This window comes from Rhinatrema bivittatum, chromosome 10 (assembly GCF_901001135.1).
Source record: "Rhinatrema bivittatum chromosome 10, aRhiBiv1.1, whole genome shotgun sequence".
NCBI classification, from domain to species: domain Eukaryota; kingdom Metazoa; phylum Chordata; class Amphibia; order Gymnophiona; family Rhinatrematidae; genus Rhinatrema; species Rhinatrema bivittatum.
The window spans coordinates 89,106,852-89,129,443 of NC_042624.1; the positions used below are offsets into that span (position 1 = coordinate 89,106,852).

The following is a 22,592-nucleotide window of genomic DNA, read 5'->3' on the forward strand; positions in this document are numbered from 1 at the left end:
ATTTGTTTAAAACGAAACTGCAAAAGGCGACAAAATAAGGCCAATTCATTTCATTCAGGGGATCCCGAAATAAAGTGGAGGCCCCCCAAATGAAAAATTGTATTCGTTAGTTTCATTTTAAACTAATGATTCAGGCCTAGTCTAGGCCTGAGGTTGGGGCTTGCCTAGAGCATAGACTGAGGCCCAAAGCAGGGGTCACAGCCTAGGCCCACGCACGACCCCCAAAAATTAAAAACACACAAAAAAAAAGGTATCCGTCGGGTATCTGATAAAGGCCGGGGCCTAGGCCCAGACCCAGGCCAGATGCTGAGACCTGACCCGAAGGCTGGGTCCTGACGCTGGGGCCTGGACTGAGGCCCGATGCCACAACCCGACCTGGAGGCATCAGGCTGAAGGCTTTGGACGAGTAGGCCGAGGTTGCAGCCACTTACTGTGCCCTCGGCCTGGGCAGGTGGGAGGCTCTGGGAGGCCTCATTTTAGTTCTTTGGCTTTTTTTTTTTTTTTTTTTAATTGTTTGATTTGTTTTTTTCTCACAAATGAAATGAATCAAACAATTCATGAAATGAAATTTGTGGGGAAAAAACACCCCTCCTGAAAATGAATCAAAAACAAAACAAATTTTATTCTCTTGCCCACCAGCCATCCAGCTATCTACACTTCTAATGATAAAATTGCCAATAGCAATCCTATTCCTTCCTTCCTGGGCACACCCCCATAGAGACATAGTCTTGGTGCAAAAGAACAAAATCATCTGAAAGCCAGAAAGTGATCTTGTAACTGAAGTCTATCACTACAAGATGGTGCTTTCCTTGCTGGTAGTCCTCCAAAGCTGTACTAGGGCTGCCTTAGTGGATTGCTCCATGTCCCTGAAAATCTCCTCCATATATCTGTCTGCTCTAGTTCCTCCAGGTTTGCCACTAGCCTCAAGAGACTTTACCCATTTTCTGAGAGCTAGGAGCTCTTTGCACAGGGTGCACAGATACAACCCACCCTCCAGTGGTTTTTTTTCTACCAAGTTTAACAACTTCTCCAGAAATTGATAATCTGATGTACACATCTTAAAAATGTTCTTTGACACTAAATCTTAGTGTTTATATTACACAAAAATCTGCATAAGCAAATAGAATAACATTTGTGGGCAAGATTATTCTGCTATAAAAATAACAGAACAAGAATTGACAATATGGAAAATTCCCATTGCATTACATGAGTAAAGTTACAGTCTCTGGGATGCAGCATAGCAATAGGGTGTGATTCACAGCAGCTTGGAAAACTTGACACCAAAATGACATAAAAGCTGACAGTGATTCGAGCAACCAACAGTTTATGATGAAACTATAAATGGAACCTCACATTGCTGCCTTGCATTTTTTTTTTCCATGGGGCAGAAGTCCTCTTCACGTGGGAAGTACAAACTGCTGTAATTGAAAGAGCATGGAAGAAACCTGAAGGAGTCATCTGGATTTTCTAGTAGGAATGCAACTGTACTACCTCTGTATTAGGAATATTAGTACAGGCACTCAGATGGTCTTGGAATCTCAGGTTCAACTTTTGCATCCTTGCATTCTAGAAGCTCTATTTGGTCTTCCACATACAGAAGGCAAAATGGATCTAGCTTCAGAAGTTTAAAATCTGCTTCCACAACCATTCTGAGCAAGCTTATTATGATCATCAACCATAGTAAAGTCCATCCTTGTTCTGAAGGACAAATGTGTTTCCACTAACAATCCAACTTTTGAGGAAGGAATGCAATATGTGAGACCCTAGGGCCTGGAAATGCAGATTTCTAGGCTTCTCTGAGAAAGCTGCACTGTGAATAAGACTATTCCTGAGAGCCAAACATCCAGATGGCCAAAAAAGAAACCCCCTTTAATCAATGAATAATCTGGGAGATTCAGGTTTGAAGTCAAATATATAATGAGTGGAGGAGTAGCTTAGTGGTTAGAGCAGTGGCCTACAAACTAGGGAGACCAAGGTTCATATTCCACTGCTGCTCCTTGTGACCTTGGACAAGTCACTTTACCCTCTGTGGCCTCAGGTACAAACTTAAATTGTAAGCCCCCTAGGGATAGGGAAATACCTACAGTATCTGAATGAACTTGCCTTTCTTCCCCCTTTTTATTGGGTAAGGAAAGAAACTAGTTTCATATCGCTTCTTTTTAAGATTACAGAAACTGAATCAACCCAAGAAGTAGTCTTACAGTCCACATACAGATTTGCATGGTAATAATCAGAAAAGTGCAGGTTTCTGTGATATATTTTTGCAGTTTTGTGATTTGCAAAATACATCTTCTGAGGCTGATGTGCTTTCTCCCCTGCTTTGGTGTCTAGTAGTAGTCCTCTGCTGATATGGTCTTTGCCCTTCTAAGAACAGAAGAAAATTGTCTGGGAAGGACCACTGTAAGGAGAGGGCAAGATGGAACTGCTAGGATGTAGTTTCTGGTCTGAAGCTTCATTAAGAGAGCTAGTGAAAACCGGCATTAAATATAGTGACTTGTATGCTCCATCTACCCAGAATGGTAGAGAACCAAAGAGTAAAAGCAACAAAAACTGACTTGGGTAAAGTGTTATATCTGGCAGGTGGGCTTTATCTGCAGTGGGCTGTATCTACCGTTACACCACTAGAACAGTAATGCCCACAGGTAAGGGCAGCTGGGGAGTATAATACAATATCCTTCAGTATGGAAACCCAAAGGAAATACATAAAGGTGACCAGGTTTTGATGCATGGAGATCACTCTGCAAAAGCATTAATAATTAGTATGCATGTTAATGGTCATGTTAGCGGATAGCTTAACATTGTCACTTTAATCTCTATTACAGGGGTTACACTTTCTTAGTTTGCTATATGAACATAGTTCTAAATTAATAGGTTACATGTATTTGAGTAAACTGTACAGAATGCAAATATTTCTTTTACTGATCTGTGTATTTTTAATATATAAGAAGTATTGATAGCCATTCTCGTCTTGTAATTCCAGTGCTCAGTTTGTGAATTAATTAATATACTGGTTATTTCACGTTAACTTAGATCATAGTTTCACCTTATAAAGTGAATAAAAACAAAAAGATATCAGACAGTTTGAAAGATGAACCAAGAATAGGTTTTTCAAATTAAATGAAATTTGTGAAAGTTACCTTGTTGTAATTCCTTCCTACGGGGTCCTTTTCATTAGGTCTGAGATCTTGCAGTTGTGCATCCAGAATGTCTACCAGCTGCTCCATCAGCCTCACTGAAGAACTCACGTCACCAGCAAAGATAGGGCCTTTCGTGTGTTTAGCCAGCTCATTGGCAAGACTAGCAGCATTTTCTCCACTTCGGATCTGAAAAGTCAATTTACATTATCTCAGCAGGAATCCTTGTTCTACCTGCAGCTCTCCATTTTACTTCCCCCCACATACCTTTGTAGTGGTAAAATACTATGTTAAAAATCTATAACTAATTGACACCAATAACTTTCTCCTTGTCCCAAAGGATTAAGGATTGTCAGATCCTTGACACACAAAAGCAATTCTTCTCTGACATCAAAACATAAATCAAGCTGGCAATTTGTTGTAAATTCACTTATTTCAACACTATTGTTAGAAGCTTAGAAATCTTTTTTTCAGTGTTGAAGGAATTTAAATAAAATTATAGCAATCAAGTACTGACTATAAATTGTCTTTTTTTTTTTTTTCAAAGTCTCAGTAGGGATAGAAATACAGAAAGGGGTACTGTTTTATAATGTCTTTTTGTGTTGATTCATTTTTGCAGAACTTTAGTTTTATTCTATCATAATATTTCGCCAAGTAAACATCTGCTTTCCAATTGCAGAGCCTATAACACACTTAATGCTTTTTGATTTATTAGGCTAATCAAATATTTGTCTATTGATCATCAAAACAATGAAGCAGGCTGAATGAAATCATGCTAGCACGGATGATTACAAAGCATCATTTAAAAAAACAGCATGGCAGGAAACATGTGAAATTAACTTTCAATAAATGGTTAGCAGATGAATGCATGCATAACTTCTGCTTGTAAACTGAAAAAAAAAAAGAGCAATAGAGAGTTTCAACCTATGAAACTGAATTATTTATATGGAGTTAAAACCCTTTATCACCAGAGTGTACAATATTAAAAGGTTCCAACCAACCTTCTGAGCCAGCTGATTTACCCAGTGTGAGGTACAGTTGCTAAGATCAGGGCCCTTAGGGTTCCATGTTCCAGTGGAAACCATGCAGAGATATGAGGCAGTTCCTACAGCAGATGCACAAAATGAACGGTGAAATTGAAACCATTTTTTCTGCAGGCAGTCAGGAAATCAGTTATTGTTTTAGCCTCACTATGTTAAATTTGAAATATAAACTAATGGAAGTAGCTGACAATAACTAAACAAAATGTTAGGAAATAGCGTGGATTCCAAAAAGAGTACTGTCAAGTTAATGAAGGACTATAAAAAATGTATGGAAAACAAACAGAGACCTTTCTTTTCCTGGAACTAAACCAAAGAACAGCCATAATGAAAAAAACAGCTGTACCTAAAAATTACTGCAGTCGTCAAGCAACGATCTGGATCATTTAGAAATATGTGTAGTAACTGCATCCCTGCTAAAATGCCTTTATAGACTACAACATACAGATTGCTTGTGCAGGATCTTATTCCAAAGTCTCAGAACTATTACAGTGTAGAATTCTTTGGTCTCCATTAATAAGTTCCATATACACACATGCACACAGACAAACACAAAACATTTATTAAAGCTAACAGAAAACTTTTGGTGAAATTGGGAGAGGGAAGGCAGACAGGAATTGGGATAAACTGGCAAGATTACCTCGCGTTCCTTTTGGACAAGGGCGTTCAACTATCATTCCTCTTTGTGTCTGAGGCCAGCTGATGCCCCTTTTTTCATCAGCTTCACAAAATCTCTCCGGCAGAGGAAAAGCACTAGTCACAGGTGGAAGTTTAGTTGTAGAAATCGGTGGTGGTGGTTTGGGCCCTCTGCTTCCTTCTTTTGTACCTCCAGATAAAGTTGTGCTCATCGGGATTTTTTGTGAAGCAATAGTTGTAGTTGACACTGTAGTTTTGTACAACTCTGCTGAAGGAGTAATTGTTACTGCTGTGGTAGGCACTGTGGAAGGAAAATTGGGAGTATAATAAAAGTAAAAAAAAAAAAAAAGTGTGAATCAAATTTGTACCACAAGAACCAGGCTAACCATGTCCTTTCAAATTAACCAAATCAGTTTCTTGATTTAGTCTCTGGGTGTTACTATGGAAGCAATTTTTTTGGAGTGCAAAGTTGAATAGATTTTGTTTTATCTCTAGTTGCGGAATTTTTCAATCAAGGGTCCATGAACCCTCCTGACATTCTTGGACTACTACATTTCTTAAAGCTCGCTCTCTCCAAACTGCCAGTACAGAATAGAAAAAGAAAAGACAGCATTAAAAGAAATGTACAATAAAGTAATTCTAACTAATTCAACTAACAATTAGTTCAGTGTAACAAAACAAAAATCAAATGTTCAAAACTAGGCCATTAAAAAAAACAACAACTAAAACTTCTAAAGTCTCCCATTCTACACCTTTCAGAGACATAATTACTGCAACATTTTCCCTCTCAGTAGCTATTCTTGCTTGAGAGAATTCCAGCATGCTTGATTGAATCCAAACAGAAGACAACCTAGCATGCATGTGTTGTTTTAATGTTCAAACATTCTTTTTCTTGATAAAGCAAGTACAAAGTAACAACTAATTTACGCCGGTGGCAAGTATACTACTTAATCATAGACGTCAAAACACTTAAGTTTAGGGCAAATAATTTCTAATGCAGGATTCTAACTACATATTTTATTGATGTGCAGATAAAAATAAAATGGAAAATGATGCATGCAGCTACCGTAATAAACTTTTTTGATGTCTACAAGAAATTTGTGTAACGCTCAATTCTCTTCTAGTGCTGTACTCTGTTTACCATCAAATGTGGTGATGCAGTCTTAATTTCCAAAAGATTTCAACTGAATCTCTTGTCAGGTTTAGTGGAAAACAGTATCTCAGACATTTTCAGAATTAAGAATGTTCTTTGTTAGTTACTTCCAACTAATTTCTTTACCAGATTCTATAATGCATTTTACCTTGAATACCTATAGGCAAAAATATATCAGCAACAAATTCAATCTAACTGCAAGACGAGAACTAAAAATGTAAGCTGAAAAAAGGTCCAAGTTTCTGTTAATGAAAACCCTTTCTGAAATATAAACACAAAAAAAAAAAGTCATCTATAGTATTGTAGTCTCTCAAATATTTATATTGCTTCAGAAAATGTCTACTCTGCAATTTAATTTCTTACATACTATTATGGGCTAACAAATCAGTTCAAAGCAGTGTAGAATTTGTATATAAATATGTCCAAATGGTGTTCAACAATACTATCAACTGATTTTCTTAAGTACCTTATGAATTAACTTTTAGTAAATCATGGATTTACATTCCAGATATTTTTGTGATCAGAACACACAGTAAAATAATTTTATTGCCTTATCTTAGATTATTCTTCACACCAAACTCAAAGCTGGCCTTTAGTCAACATTAGATTAATGCAATACTTTTTTCCTCCTATTTCAAAATAACAAGTCTTGAGCACATCTACTTTCATACAGACTTATTTACTGAGCACTGGGAAACTGCACACATAATGGAGATGAACTTCATGCCTGGTCAACTTCTGCAAAAACCTATTCAAACCTGTCTTGTATCTTCACTAGAAATACTGTCTGACATCTTGTGAAACCTCTAATTTCCTCCTGATTACAATTGAGCTAGGCTTTCAATGCTTTCTCAATTAGCATTTGTCAAAGGCATCACAATCATTGCAAGTGTGTCAAGAAACTGCTGCTGATTCAGGTCCAGGAGGGGGAGAGGGGCACAGTGGGGGGACTGATTAGTACTATCATGCTGCACATCACATAGCTCCCTGTGCTAATTACTACATATTTAATCACTGAAATTTGTATTAACAATATTGCAATTAGTACTCAGCTATTAGACCTTTATTTCAGGTAATTCTTTTATCGCTCCGGCTATTTTTGTCCCAAGAGGAAAGCATCAATAGAACTTGTGACAACTATCTCAAGTTGTATAATTAAATGACAATCATAGGAGCATTGAAATTTATATTGCATTCCACATGAAATAACTGAAGGTTTTCACAAGACCAGAATTTTAATATTACTCACTTTAATTACACAAACCTTAAAACAGTGCTCACACAATGTTTCTGAAAAATGATGCATTCTACTTGTCAGACATCAAATCTTCATACCTAAATTGTTTAATGCACAGTCAGCAGATCCTAGAGGCACTAACCAATGATAAAAATATATCTGAACATGCTTGATGCCATTTAGCTGAACATGCAGTAAAACAAAGAAGAAAATGCTGGTGAGTTATTTTAAAAGTAAAATCCCACCCATTTTGTAACATTCTCCCTCCCACTGATTTTACAAGTGCAACACTTGGGGCATGCTAAGGATTCGGACATATTTCCAGAGTGCCTTTGCACTTGAGGAGGGTGCATCAAACATTTAACATAAACCCTGATCTGTTATTACTTAGTTATATACACCGATTAAAAACATGTTTACCTTTATTCTGAGTACTCATACATCTTTCATAATGTGCCCCCAAATTAATCAAGCAAGCAGAAGAAACCATAAACTCTGACTAAGAACCAGATCCTGGGATCTCTCTCATCACTACAGTATTTTAGCTGATAGCACAAAAACCGATTTCTAACAGGCATCAGCAATCAATTAAAACCTGAAACCTCGAATAATTTTTTGTGCAGTGGAATCTCAGTCCTGCCATGTAAATGGAAGATAATATTTATTGTGAATGGATGAAAGAGTAATTGTAATTTAAAATTCTAAGTCTTCTCTGTCTGAATTAAAACCAGAGGGCTACAAGGATCTGCCCTGAGGCCTCACTTTTTAACGTCTACTTGACACCCATTTGTAAGATCTTTTCCAGTCTCAATATTGACTACTGCATATTTGCCATTGATACCAAGTCTTATTTGCCAGTTAAGGGTTCTGTAACAGATATCCTTAAGATTTCATTTTGCTTGACCACTTTTGAAAGCTGGCTCACAAATAATAAACTCTCATTGAATATGGGTAAAACTGAGATACTATATTTAGCTAGATACCATTCTGATGATAACCCAAAAAATATAATGGTAGATGAAGTTTTCATCCATCAAACCTGAAATTTGGGGGTAATAATGGACACCACATTATCCCTATGCCCACATATTAACCAGATCGTTCGAGGAGCCTTTTAGAAGCTTCAAATGGTGCGTAGGTTACATCCCTTTTTAACAGAAAATTCTTTGAAAACAGTCGTACATGCACTAGGTTTATCCCCTATGACCTCTTCCCTGGGCTTGCTCCAGCCAACTCTCTAGGTACTTCAACATATACAAAAGTCTGCAGCCAGGGTCATAGCCAGAATCCTGATGTGACACCATGTATCTCCCATTTTGAGTATCACTGATTGCCTATTTACTGGAGAATACATTTTAAATAGTTTTACTGGGTTTAAGGGTTTCTATGCTATCGTTCCCTCTGTTTTTAATGCAGTTTTAAAGCTTTATCACCCCACTAGACATTTGCATTCTGCTTCTTAATTGATGAACCCCAAGAATGCCTTTTCTGCGTTCAGGGTCCATCCCTTTGTAATTTGCTACCTCTTGAAGTAAAGATGGAAAGTTCTTTACGCAGTTCAGAAAACTTAAGGTCTTTTTCTTTATTTAGTTAAGTGTTTAATGCCACAGAGGAAAGCAGAAGCCAATGATAAATATTCCATTATAGCGATTGGAATGATTCCAGGCACTTACACCTCCAGAGTTAGCAGCAAAAGAAATAGTCTCATTGCTTTTAATTTATCATGATGTTTTGTTTTAATTTTATTAAGTTTGTGAATATTAGTTATATTGTTTGCTGTTTACAGTCTATTTTGTCTGTTTTATATTTTATGAATGTTAAAGTGTAAAACACCTAGAAATGGTGCACCCAATGTTTTTTTAATAATTGAAATCCATTAACAATATTATTTTAATCTATTTTATGATTCCCCCTCTATAATATTATCTGATAGAAAATACCTGAAAAACTTTTTGGAAGACGACGTCTAAAACATCATTGCCCAAGAAGTTAATATCCTGCAGTTCTATAATTTCACAAACTATGAGTGGAAGACTCTAGCAAAACAATGTGGAGGTAATTCTCAAAGAAATTAGGCTCATAAATGTAACATAGGTTTTACATGCACTTAACGCATGTAAAACCTATTGACAATTCAATGGCATGTATTGTAGAAATGTTCAAAAGTTCACTTACATGTGTAAAGCCCAATTTTAAGCATGTAAATCCTTTTGAAAATTACCTTCTAGGGTTGTAATTTATACTGTTAAAGGCAGCAAATTCATTAAAAGACTAATTCATACATCAGACAGAATACAATAGTTATGAACAGTTTTTCTAATTTTATTCACAAACAGGGATGTCAAACAAATCTGTATACCAAGAGAAATTCAGTAAAGCATAGTTTTGTAATTTGGTTTTACAGATTTTTCCTGGGATAAAAATAGATGACATCCACATTTGATAATACAAATCTACTTTCAGTAACAAATTAAACATTTCAATAAACCAAAAACTGTTCTGCAATTTAAAGGCAATACATATTTTTTGCCATGATATGCTCATACAAAACTGCTGGGGTATATTATGTATTCTAAATTTAGATATAAAGCTTTTTTATGATGCATATTTGTGAACCAAGAAATGTATCCGCATCACTTTTATTTCTATGTATTCTGGCTATATTAAAAAATAAAATCCTTGCTTAAAAATCATAACATCTAAAATAAGTAAAAAAAAAAAAAAAATGCACACACTTACCTTGGGCAGGGTCAGGTAGACGAAACTCTAAAGAATATCGAAGAATGAAGTTATTATTCCACACATACAACTGATTATCTCTAGGGTTGTAATCCACTGCAGCAATGTACTGGTACTGATTGGGAAAAGGAATATCTACAGATTCTCCTCTATTTAACCTGGTGTTGAAAACGTAATCAATTGCATTCTTGCCAGTTTCACTTTCATTATCTTGATACACTGACCGGACAACGTACAGAATGCCACAGATCATAAAAGCATTTGATGCAGCCCGTTTGTCGTATGTGGTTTCCCAAGTTGCTTCAAAGCGTAGTGTATAAGGGTTTAATTGGCTAATAACGATCATTCCATTGTTCTGTTCTGTAGCATAAATTACCCATAAACCATTTTCATCAACTGCTAAGTCAATATCTGTCTTTCCTCCCCATTTGTAAGGAGAAGTGTCATGGTAATTGGCAAAGTTAATAATAGCTTCTCCACTTTTAATTCTAGTCCTCAAGTCAAACTTGACAATATTTCTGGTTCTTTCCTTGTTAAAAAAGACAGCACCATCATAAACCACAAATCCAGTGCCATCCACTCGATTAGGAAGTTTGTAAGTTGTTGTTTGGCGGCTATTTTGGAATTCTTCTATAGAAGCATATTCTACCAAAGTATCCGTGCGATAAGGAGTCCATGGCATAAAGTATATTTTATCTGCAGCCTGAAGAGGGTCTTTGCACCAGGCTCCTGCCTTTTGCTCTGCTTCATATATATAAGGTGAATCCACAACTGCTTTCAGTGTCCCAGGGCAAACAAAAACTAATAATCATGAAGAGAAGGAAAACAAAAATTAGTTCAAACAGCTATCAAGCAAAGTAATACAAAACCATTATTAGTTGTACAATATAAAACGAGGATCCACTAGCAAGGGATGACAGCATAACAACTGCTGAATTTCGTCTCGACAAGCTTTACTAAACTATTCTTCATTGGGCATGCAGGAAATGGGATTGGGATTTTTTTTTGTCTCAAATGCCTGAAATATTTATATAATACTTACGTGCAAAAAAGTGTAGCAGTTATGTGCTCAAAGTTTCTAAAGGAAATCAGGGCATCATTCACATTTTGCCAAATGTAGACAAAACAAAAAACTAATATCCCTACCACCCCCTTGCAAAAAATTATAACAAGAAAGAGTACAAGTTGGGAAGTAAGGCTGAACTCAGATACCTCAAGCAAAGAGAAATAAAACTGAAGCAGTGAACAAAACTCTTTAACCAAGGCATGCTATGGAGGGAGGTCCTGAAACCAAGCAAGATGATACTCAAGAATGCACCAAAGGCTATGTAAACAAAGACCTCTTCTGCCACATGGACTTCAGTTGTTATAGCCCACTATCTAGCCAAATTATTATTTATGAAAATCTGTTGATAGCCATATCATCGATGTTGTAGGAAAGGAGGGGATTTAGTGAGAAAGAAGATTAACATCCATATAGCACATAACAAGGAGCTGGGATCTGGACTGGGGAGGTTATTTACCTTTTTGCTCCACTTCTATTTTGAGCATTGGAAGAGAAAAAAGGAGGGTGCAAGGAAAAGAGAAAAAAAAGATTAACATGAATTGATTTTTCTCTAAGATTGTATTAGTACAGTTACTGTGTGCAGGGGACAACAGAAGGCCCACTACATTGGATAGAGAGAAAGACAACAGGAATACCTATCAAACGAGAAAGACTAGAGTTACATAAATGAACATGAATCAATCATTTTAAATAGTTTAAAGAAGCAAAATAGGTATGTTGGCATGTAGCTTCCCTAAGTGTCCCTAAATGAATAATTAATAACTTCATTTATGCTGAGTATATATACCCTTTCCTTTACCAAACACGTTGTGTAACTAGCTACTTTTATGCAGCTAAACACTCACTAGATTTTTGCCTCTGTAGAACTTGAAATGTTAGCAAATTATTATTATTATTTTTTTTGGGGGGGGGGGTTATTTTGTATGAGGTTTTCATTTTCTTCACTTCTAAACAAGAGAGAAAACATTCACTACCCGAAGAAAGCAGAAGTATGGGAATTATGGTTTCATGCAAATGAAATGATACCTTACCCAAACTACAAATGCCACAAACTATCAAAACCCCTCTCTTCTAAAAGGCTTTCCTCAGCTAATGCTTAACTGAAATACTCCTACTAACTTTGTAAGCTGTTTCATTCTCTCTTTACACACACATATCTATCTATCTATCTATATATTTATCTATCCATATATCTCTATATAGACACAAATTTATAGCCCACCTATCTACCATTCTAGGAGGGTAACAAATAAAAACATATATACATACACATACATTTGGTGTATGTGCTTGGCTGAGGAGCCAATGGGGCGAAGCTACCATCTGTAGGATTATGACTGAATGCCTCTAAGACACACACATATATGTGTGTGTGTGTGTGTGTGTGTGTGTTTGTGATAATAAATCGGCAGTGACTATATTGTAAAGAAAAGTAGTGTGAGAATACAAAAATACTATTAAAAAAACACACTATAGTCACAAAAAGCATAAAAAAGAATCTTTCCAAAATGGCTTCCTATTGTATGTTTCAAACATTCACAAAAAAATCGAAACCAAAAGCAAAACCAAAAAACAAATCAGAAAAAGTGTCAGTTCATAACTTACTAAGAAATAGCAAGCAAACTTGTAAATCTGTCACACCCTATATATCAACATGTTTCAAGCAACAGTAATCAAAACCAGCGTAAAAATCCCCCAGTTGAAACTTCAAAAAAAAGGTATCAAAATTTTACAAAATTTTTTTTTTACTAAATTCCCAGCTATGTGAAAAAAAATGTTTTGTGATGATTTAATATGATGATGCTTTGTTTTGTCTTGCTTGGTTATGGATCACTATGTTGACCGCAAAATATCACATATATATTATGATTATGTGAAATAAAGCAAGTACTGCAGCTCAGTGTTAATCATTCGTTAAATATACCCAACTGAAGGCCTTCATTTCACCATCCATAAATGACTTCTTTAGAGGAATTTTTGAAAACTAACACTGGTCGTTAAAATAAATAAATAAATAAATAAATAAATAAATAAATGTAGTGCTTTATTGATGTAGGCAAATGAGCCTTTATGATCCTTTGGTACCATCACAGGGCTAAAAACTTATGCTATAAACTTTTGTTATATTTAGGTTAACATGTGATATCAATGAGCTTTTTAAATTAAGCTAAACAGGACATCTAATGTACAAGTTTCCAAAAGGATTAGACGAGGTAAAGAGATAAATATTTGAGAATTACAAGAAAAGATGGGTTTGTTTGTTACATTGCAGTAATTCTACTTTAAGATTGTAAAATGATTAATGTATGAATGCATATATTGTGAAATGGTTTTCATTTATCTTTAGTGGTAATGTACAACTTACTAATTAAATCTTTAAGAACACTGCAGAGTTGGATACTAGACGGATTGAGTGGAGTCCCAACAAGAAGATTTTGTTGAAATAGCTAATATCCTGGTGCTGCTCCCCCCCCTAAAGCAGCCCGTGAGAGGGTGAAATGAAGGCCTTTGTAGGGGTCCTTTTTAACATTTTATAGCTTCCAGCAAGGAATTATTCCTTTATATTACAGCAATATTTGTATTTATTTTTTATAGAGGCTTGCAGGTAAACAGAGACCTATGCAGAGGTTTAACATCCTACAACAGCGATTAATGTAGTTTTGAATAGGCACCGCTCACCCAGAGCACATTTGTGGATAAAACAGGATTTGTTGCTTGCCACACGAACAGTGTATAACATCGCTATAGCAGTGAGAAATGTGTCTTTTTAGTTATGTCATTTGCTGGGGATAAGTATTAATCCATCAGATTTTATTGTTTATGGTATGAATGGTGGCGTGAATGGAATGTAATATTTTGACTTTGTGAGATTTGATGATTTAAGCAAATTTAATAATATTTGAATACAAAATAGAGTTTTTATTTAAAATAGCTTTGAATAAAGTTTTGATACTTTGGTAAGAATTTTGCATTTACAAATATTTCTCTTTTTTAAGGAGTTGATTGGTATTTATAATAAAGGAGGTTAGTCTACTTTACATCTTGAAGCAGTTTATGCACTTGACTTCCTTTTATGCATAATTCTGTACCAATTGTACATTTTTACTATCTATATCTCTCTATATATCTATATTTATATAGATAGATATATATACACACACAGGAAGGCTTATAGAAAGTCTATACCAACATTTTCATATTTTGTTGTATCAGTGAATTAAACTTGCATGCATTTAAAAGAGGATTTTTTTCCACTCGATACACCATATTCCACCCTTTTCATGGGGACATATATGTATCTAACCACCCCCTGCCAAAAAAAAACAACCCTGAAATCCAACTGCATAAGTCTCTACTCCCCTGAAATACTTGGTGGCAGTACCTTTGGCGGCCATTATAGTTGTGAAATTATTGGGATAGTTTTCCACCAGCTTGGCATACTTAGATTTGTCAATATTAGCCCATTCTTCTTTACAAAACTGCTCAAGCTCTGTCAAGATCCTTGGGGAGCACTGATAGACAACAATCTTCAAGTCATTCCACAGTTTCAATTGGATTGAGGTCACGGCTCTGATTGGGCCACTCCAGGACATTTACCTTTTTGTTCTGTAGTCACTCCAATGAACTTCTAGCTGCATGCTTCAAGTTGTTGTCTTGTCAAAAGGAGAATTTCTGACCCAGCTTCAGATCTTCCTTCTTGCCACCTTTACCATAAGGGTCAGATTTGTGGAGTGCTTGGAATATTGACTTCACATTCATACTTTGACCAGCCCTGTAAGCTCTTTCAAAGTTTGACCAGTCCCCTCCTTGTTTGGTTTTCAAGTTTGCAGGGTGGGTGAAGAGTATTGGGCACCCAAGGTAAACCTTTGGTTACTCCACCCCACCTCTAGCACATGGCTCACTCCTGGCAGTGGCAGTAGCTTAAACACAACCCTCCCTTCTTTGGTAGGATTGACTCTGTCACAGCACCCTCTAGGCCTCATGCAGGTGAGATTTTTGCCACCCCCTAAATTTTGACATGCTAGGTGAGCACCTAGTTTGCATAATAGAAGCACCAGTCCTACCAGTTTGGAAGACAACCTAATCTAGGCAGGGTCATGGTGATTTCATACACCTTTCCTTTCTTAATAACTGCTCACGCTCAGAGATATTCAATAACTGATCACGCTCAGAGATATTCAAGGACTTGCAAATTTTTTTATACCCATTCCCATATCTGTGCCTTTCCACAATTTAATTCTCAGTCTTTTGACAGTTCCTTGGTGCTCATGGTTGAGTCTTCGCTTTGAAATGCACTAGGCAGCAAAGAGAACCAACAGGAACTGCTGAATTGCATCCTTTTAATGTGTGGATCAGTACACTTCGACACAGATGGGGCCAATTCACTTGGTTTGTGCTTTTCAAGGCATTTGGTTACACCAGAGCGTTAAGTTTTGAGGACTGCTAAAGAAGTACAAGGGGAGTGGCACTTATCCAACTAAGTTATTCCATTTTTTTAAATTATTTCTACTTCAGTATTTAAGAAATTCTGGAATATATTTTTCATTTGGCAGCTCTGGGGATACATGGAACAAATGCTGGCTTAATGCATTTTAATGTCCAGGATGTAAGGCAAGAAAAGCTGAACATTTTGGAAGGGGGTGTAGACTTTCAATAGCCACTTGATATATATATATATATATATATATGTACACATACATACAGTTAGAGTTAGAGAGAGAGACACATATACACACAAAGACAGACACATAGGCAGATAGAGATAGACAGATACACACCCATAAGGGAGTTAATAGAAAGAGGGGAGAGAAATTACATAGTTATGTGATGCTCTCTCGTTGGAAAATAAGTCACCAGCAAAAAAAATAAAACCATCACTGGAGAACAAATACCTAAAAGAGAAAACTAGTTTAAGAGTAGAGCAAAAAAAAAAAAAAAAGTCAGGAACAAACAGCTTTCCCAAACTGTCTACTGTATCAGTCTGTTAGTACCCTGCAGGAAAAAAGTAGGATAAAATTCTCACACATTCAGAGAGAGAGGAGGGTGACAGCAAAACTCACAACCCACTACTGCCCCTTTCCCCCTGAAATTATTTGATTAGCCAATAGCAGTTAGAGATTTTCCTGACAGGAGATGCCCCAGTTAAGGAGCAGAGTGCCTGAGGAAAACCTGCTGAAACATCAAATGAAAAATGTATGTCTTGGAGGTCAATGCTGCTATTTATGACCTATCAGTTAAAATAAGAGCAAAAGGATTCTACATTTTCAAGGCCAGGATGATTTCTAAGTCTAAAAGGAATATGCTGGCAGTAGATTCATCATTATTTCACTATATATATATATATATATATATAAATATACACACACACACACACACACATATATATACATACACATACCTATACACAATTTTTTTTAAACAAAACACATACTAAGAATGGAGGCTTATACAGTATGATGAGCATGACATCAAAGGGGAATTTATTATTATTAACAGAATGTCCTTAACTGGTTTATAACTTTCTTTACCCAATTTCTCAGGATATTAACAGGTAAAATATTTGTAATTGTACTTTTATTTGGGCAGATTTTTGGGTTTTTTTTTTTTTTAGTTATAACCTGAAATCATTTTGCTCTTGAAGGAGAGTGATGGAGTATTTTGCTTAGTTTTTTTTTTTTTTTTAAAGAAACAAGTTTACAACTTACACATATGCGGTGAATTTTTCAAAGAATTATGTGCATAAAAATTAGCATTTACTTGTGTGCATGCTAATCTATAAACATCAAGCATATTTTTGCTATTGCGTGCTCGTAAGAGGGGGCAGTCTAGGGGCATATCCGGGTGGGGCCAACAGTCACATGAAGTTGCTATTTTAGAATGCACTTACACACAGGGCTAGATTTTAAAAGCCCTGCGCGCGTAAATCCTGCCGGATTTACACACGCAGGGCACTCGCGCGCCTATTTTGCATAGGCCGCCGGCGCACGCAAAGCCCCGGGATGCAAGTAAGTCCCGGGGCTTCGTAAAAGGGGCGGGAGGGAGCGTGTCCGGGGGCGGTCCGGGAGGCCGGTCCCGAGTCCCCCGGCACTGCGGCCTGTGCCAGGGGATGCCGAGGCGGTGCAGGCAAGTTACGCCTGCTTCAAGCAGGTGTAACTTGCCCAAGAAAGGTAGGGGGGGGGGGGGAATTAGGTAGGGCTAGGTGGGGGGACACAGAAGGAAAGTTCCCTCTGAGGCCGTGCGGCTCGGCGCGTGCAGGCTGCCGATTTTGCGCAGCCTTGCGCGCGCCGATCCCGGATTTTATAAGATATGTGCGGCTACACGCGTATCTTATAAAATCCGGTGTACTTTTGTTCGCGCCGGTGGCACGAACAAATGTACGCGCATGCGTATGTTTTTAAGATCTACCTCACAAAGATTTGCCAACTTACTCACAATTTTACACCTGTTAATGATCTTGCCTATGTGATATTAAATGTGCTTATCGTGTACTATTGGCTGGGTAGGAAGTACGCATGAGGTGGGGGAGAGTTCTTGCTGAAGAACCAGGAGAGTCTCAATCACTGGAGGAGGACTAGGTGGAACTGTGGAGTAATTGTTAAACTGGTTAATTTCAATTACACACACATGTTTAAAATAAACAGATTTATGCAAGTCCTTTATTTTCGTGTATAAAATAGACATGCCTACACTTTTTAAATAGTTATGAAAAGTACCTGCAGTCAATGCACTGAAATATTCGAGATGCACTGCATGCATACATAAGCACGTATGTTGTGGGGTAGAGTTGTGTGTTATTTGTTAAACGCAAAAGGTTATAAAATATTATTGTAAATCTTTGCACGGCCATATAGACCGCTATGCACAGTTGTTTGAATGTTTTCCTCCCTGTTTTTCAGTATCCACACTGGGAATCTAGTTTTTAATTACTGCCCTTTGGAGCTCATAATTTCACCATAAGAGACAACAGCTTTCTTTTATATCTATCTATCTATCTATCTATCTATATATATATATATATATATATATATATATATACACACACACACACACACACACACACACATTGGGGTAGATTTTCAAACAAGGCGCGTTGGCGTACTTTTGTTGGCGCTCCAGGCGCAAACAAAAGTATGCGGGATTTTAGTAGATACGCGCGGAGCCGCACGTATCCACTAAAATCCTGGATCAGCACGCGCAAGGCTATGAATTCTGTATAGCCGGCACGCGCCGAGCCGCGCTGCCTACCCCCGTTCCCTCCAAGGCCGCTCCGAAATCGGAGCGGCCTTGGAGGGAATCCTCTAACGCCCTCCCCTCATCTTCCCCTCCCTTCCTCTATCTAACCCACCCACCCGGCCCTGTCTACACCCCCCCCCCTTTACCTTTCTCCGGGGATTTACGCCTCCCGGAGGGAGAAGTAAATTCCCGCGCGCCAGCGGGCCTCCTGCGCGGCCGGCCGCGACCTGGGGGCGGGTACGGAGGGCGCTGCCACGCCCCCGGACCGCCCCAGGCCGTAGCCATGCCCCCGTACCCGCCCCCAAAACGCTGCCAACACACCCCCGAAACGCCACGACGACCGGGCCCGCCCCCGACACGCCCCCCTCGGAGAACCCCGGGACTTACGCGAGTCCCGGGGCTCTGCGCGCGCCGGTAGGCCTATGTAAAATAGGCTCACTGGCGCGCAGGGCCCTGCTCGCCTAAATCCGCCCGGTTTTGGGCGGATTTAGGCGAGCAGGGCTCTGAAAATCCGCCCCATTATGTTTAACTGCAGAAAATTTATTTTGGATAAATTAATTTTAACCCTTAGAGTTTGAACTTATTTTTTGTAAAATGCTGTTACCTTAAAAACTGCATTTCTAGCACTGACTTCACTCCATTAATCTGATTTTAGCTTGTTCTTGATTTCTGTTTATCTTAACCAGCGTAGCAGCGACCAGTTTATCGTAAAGGTGGCTGGGTAAAGGGAGCACATCTGCCTCAGTAATCCACACAATCCATAGAATGGTGTAAATTAGCCTCAGTTTTAATGAAGATAAATAGCAATAGAAACCACACCTATGTATCTGAGCCATAACAGAGATAGATACTATCCTCAGCACATGGGGCAGGCAGTGCGTCACCTCTAGGACCTGGGCAAGCAAAGCCTAGTCCTCCCGAGTGGCACTCCTTGTAGGCATTCTCGGTCAGCCAGCCACACCCAAGCCCAAGCAAGGTGACTACCACCGCATTGGGGCTTCCTGGTCCTGATGGCAGATAATCTCCCCGGCTGAATGGAAAGCCTAACATGGCCTTCTGGGAACTACCTTCAGTTGTAACCCCTTCTCCCCCTTTCTGGCTCGGGTACCACACCCAACTGCTGTGACATTAACAGGACTTCCAAGCATTAGATACTAACGAAGAGTATGTACTAGCTAAACTTGAGTATTCAGACAGCTCAAAGGAAGGGGGGTGGGTGGGTGGCAGTGACAGCACCGGGAGTCAGGAACAAAAGGGACGAACCTGCAGGCAACGTCGTGATGCAGCTCCACCCGTAATCCGGCCCCCTGGGCTCGAACTTGCCCAATGCTCTCCCCTACTTCCGTTTGCCCAGACTCTTCCTGCCTGCACGGCGGCCCTCCCCCTTGGCCCAGCTATGGGGTTGATGCGATGGCGTCGGGCTGCAGCACTGTCGTCAGGGGCCTGGTGCGATGTGATCCTCTGCAGGACGCTCTCCTCCAGCTGCAGTTGAGTGTGCAGCTCCGTGACCCCACTTCCAGCTCCAAGCGTGGCACACGCTTAGCACCAGCAAATGCGGACTGCCGCAACAACTTTCCTTAAAACTTTAGCTGTCTTTAATAAAAAATAAAATAAAGACAGTGACATCTTTTTACATGACAGGCCGCTCTTGATGAGATAAGGACAATAACTCTGGTAGGATGAACCTCCCTAGCCTGACAAATGTGGGGAAGGAACAAGGACTAGTCAGTATAAAGGGGCAGCTCAACTAGGAAGGTGAAGATTTGTACAAAGCATTAATTACTGCATAAGTGTGACTTTGTAAAACTACTTTGCTTCCAATTCCTGCTGATTTTTCTTTCCTGCCAACTCTGATTTAACTTCCTTCACACATGAAATTAGGGACATTATCCTTGATGCGTTACAAAGGACACAGCTGGATTTAAGTGAAAGAGTGCCGTTCGGCTATTATTCATGTTTTAAAAAAAATTAAATAATGGTCAATTAAAACTAGAAGGACAAGAAATAGTTTAACTGCTTTATTCATGATGCTAGATGGAATCTTGGCCATCACACAACAGCAATGTTTAGTGGCCACATACAGGTGCACATGTGCCAAATTGCAGAAGGAGTCAATCTGTGATTGCTGGCTGAAGGATGTCACTTGCAATGGTCGGACTAGATGTTGGGTGGGGAAGGGGTATTTGCCAATGAAGGCTCATGTCAGATTCAAATAACTTTATTGGCATGACAATTTTACATGTTTTGCCAAAGTAATATACAGAATAATTAAAAGGGTAGAAAAAGAAAGGAAAAATTGCCAAATGGTAATAAATCATGTCCCTGTAGCCCCAGTAGAGGGTGGTTTGGATAAAGCTGGAAGCCTAAAAGGAGCAGGAAGAAAGGGAAACTATTTGAAGAAAAGGACAATATGGAACAAGGGGAGTATAATAAGTTCTTTTTCCCTTTACCAACCTGTATTTTAAAAAAGTAATTCTGGAGACAATCCTACAGTTTTAATCATATTTAAGACAATGCGTATCTAAAAATGCCGATTCTTCACGGAAGCTGCCCCTGCCCTCTGGAACTCCTTTCTAGAAGAGTTCTGACAAATACAGGACTTCCACTCATCTGTCAAGCCTTCAGTGCCCAAACCGGAACTCAAAAATGCTAAATTGACTATGCCAGCAGTACCCGAATGCCTTAAACAAGCTGCTACACACTAAAAATGTTTACAATGGTGTTATTTTTGAGTTAGTCAACAGTATTTCTGCTAGGTTGCTGGTGGAGATTAGTCAGTGTTTGTTGATCTATTTAAAGTTAGTCTTGGGGTCTGATCAGAAACCGCTTCCGCCAGACCTGCGAGTCGAGTTCCACGCATGTGCCCTGCAAAATTCAGGCCTCGGTGCAAGCTACATCGGTCTTCGGATCCATCCACGCCAGCCACGCCAGGAGCACCACCGCACACATAGCATGGCTAGAAACATTCAGGCCATCCAGGGCACAACCCCGCGTTTGGGAAGAGTTGGGGGACCCAAACAGCAGACACATTCTCTGTTCCTGGATCCCCATATGCATGAAACATCCAGGTAATGAAGGTGCAATGCCATTTTTCTCCTCTTATTCCACTCAGGCACTCACATGGCAGCTTGTTGGGGGGGGGTGGAGGCTCTGCTCCTGCCCTAGTCATTGGTCAGCCTCATGTGCTAACCCCCCAACTCTGCATGCATACTCTCCCCAGCACTGAGTTCTGACTCATCGCTGCCTTTCGAAGGCACAAAACACCACCCACTGCCAGGAGCCAGAACAGACAGCAAGCACCCAGCACTACAAGCAAAGGATGGGGGGCAACGTTCGAGTGAGAGGCAGCCTGTGGCTTAATCACAGGAACATATGCCAGCAGCAGCCTAGGACAAAGAAAAACGATATTACCTGTAAGGTGAGCTCTTTAAAGAAATAAAATTGGCAAAATAAGAGGTTGGTGGGTGGGTGGGCCGGCCCCATGTATCTGTGGTTGCTGACACCCTCCACACACACAGCCTTCCATCCTCTCTCCCTAAGCCGCACCCCGGGATTGGAAGTGGAGCACCACCCCAGTTCTAGGGATGGGTCAGCTCCTAATCTATTATATACCTTTTACTATTAAGCTACAAAACACAACCTTATGCTTTTTGTGTGAATCTCATATTCAAAAAGGCAGGTAATAAATAAATAAAATATATCATAGCAATTTATAGACAAAATAATTTAAGCCATATTAGTTTGGATCCCGTGAAAGGAAAGGAGGAGAATATTCCATTATGAAGTGGCTGAACATGTTCAATGTCTTAAATATAGCTTATAACACTTGAAACTTTACTACATTTTGTTCTGACAGGCCTGGCTACAGTAAATGTTAAGACAGCCAAGCTATTTAATGTCAGGCTAATATAAATTAATTGAAATTTCTAGCAAAAGCTAGGAGAAAAAAAGTCTAATATACTAAAATGTGTGAAAATTAATTGGATGCTTATTTGAGACTCTCTTTAACCTACATACAACAGGGTTACAGACAAACATGGAAAATGGATACCAGAATTTATTGGATGCAAATCTATGCCACAAACCAAAAACACTTCCAAAACTAACTTCACTAGCACCACTTCTACCAAATAATTAAATATAAACACACTAAACAACTAATACTGCTGCAAATAATAAAATTAATTCCAGACTATTAGTAAGACTTGATATGTGTCGATATCCACTGTTTGTTCCAGAACAAAATCATATCAATACTAAATCAACATTCTAAAAAGTAGTAGGTAACTGTATTTAGTACTGTATTTTCTTACACTTTGCTAGCATGGATCTTTAGACAATGTAATAAACTACT

At 38.7% G+C, this 22,592-nt stretch overlaps 1 protein-coding gene across 19 annotated transcripts in view; it reads right to left on the reverse strand.

Moving 5' to 3' along the window:
- The window catches only part of ADGRL2 (adhesion G protein-coupled receptor L2), a 579,402-nt gene that overhangs the window by 75,517 nt on the left and 481,293 nt on the right, over window positions 1–22,592 (reverse strand). For 11 of the 19 annotated variants that reach the window (XM_029618001.1, XM_029618004.1, XM_029618002.1 and 8 more), the window contains 5 exons: window positions 11,463–11,477; window positions 9,940–10,740; window positions 4,815–5,111; window positions 4,136–4,239; window positions 3,138–3,323 (listed from right to left, as the gene is read on the reverse strand). In XM_029618001.1, the coding sequence (XP_029473861.1) occupies window positions 3,138–3,323; window positions 4,136–4,239; window positions 4,815–5,111; window positions 9,940–10,740; window positions 11,463–11,477 (1,403 nt within the window). The remainder of the gene's footprint in view (window positions 1–3,137; window positions 3,324–4,135; window positions 4,240–4,814; window positions 5,112–9,939; window positions 10,741–11,462; window positions 11,478–22,592) is intronic. The other 8 variants (XM_029618020.1, XM_029618008.1, XM_029618016.1 and 5 more) reach the window with 1 other exon arrangement.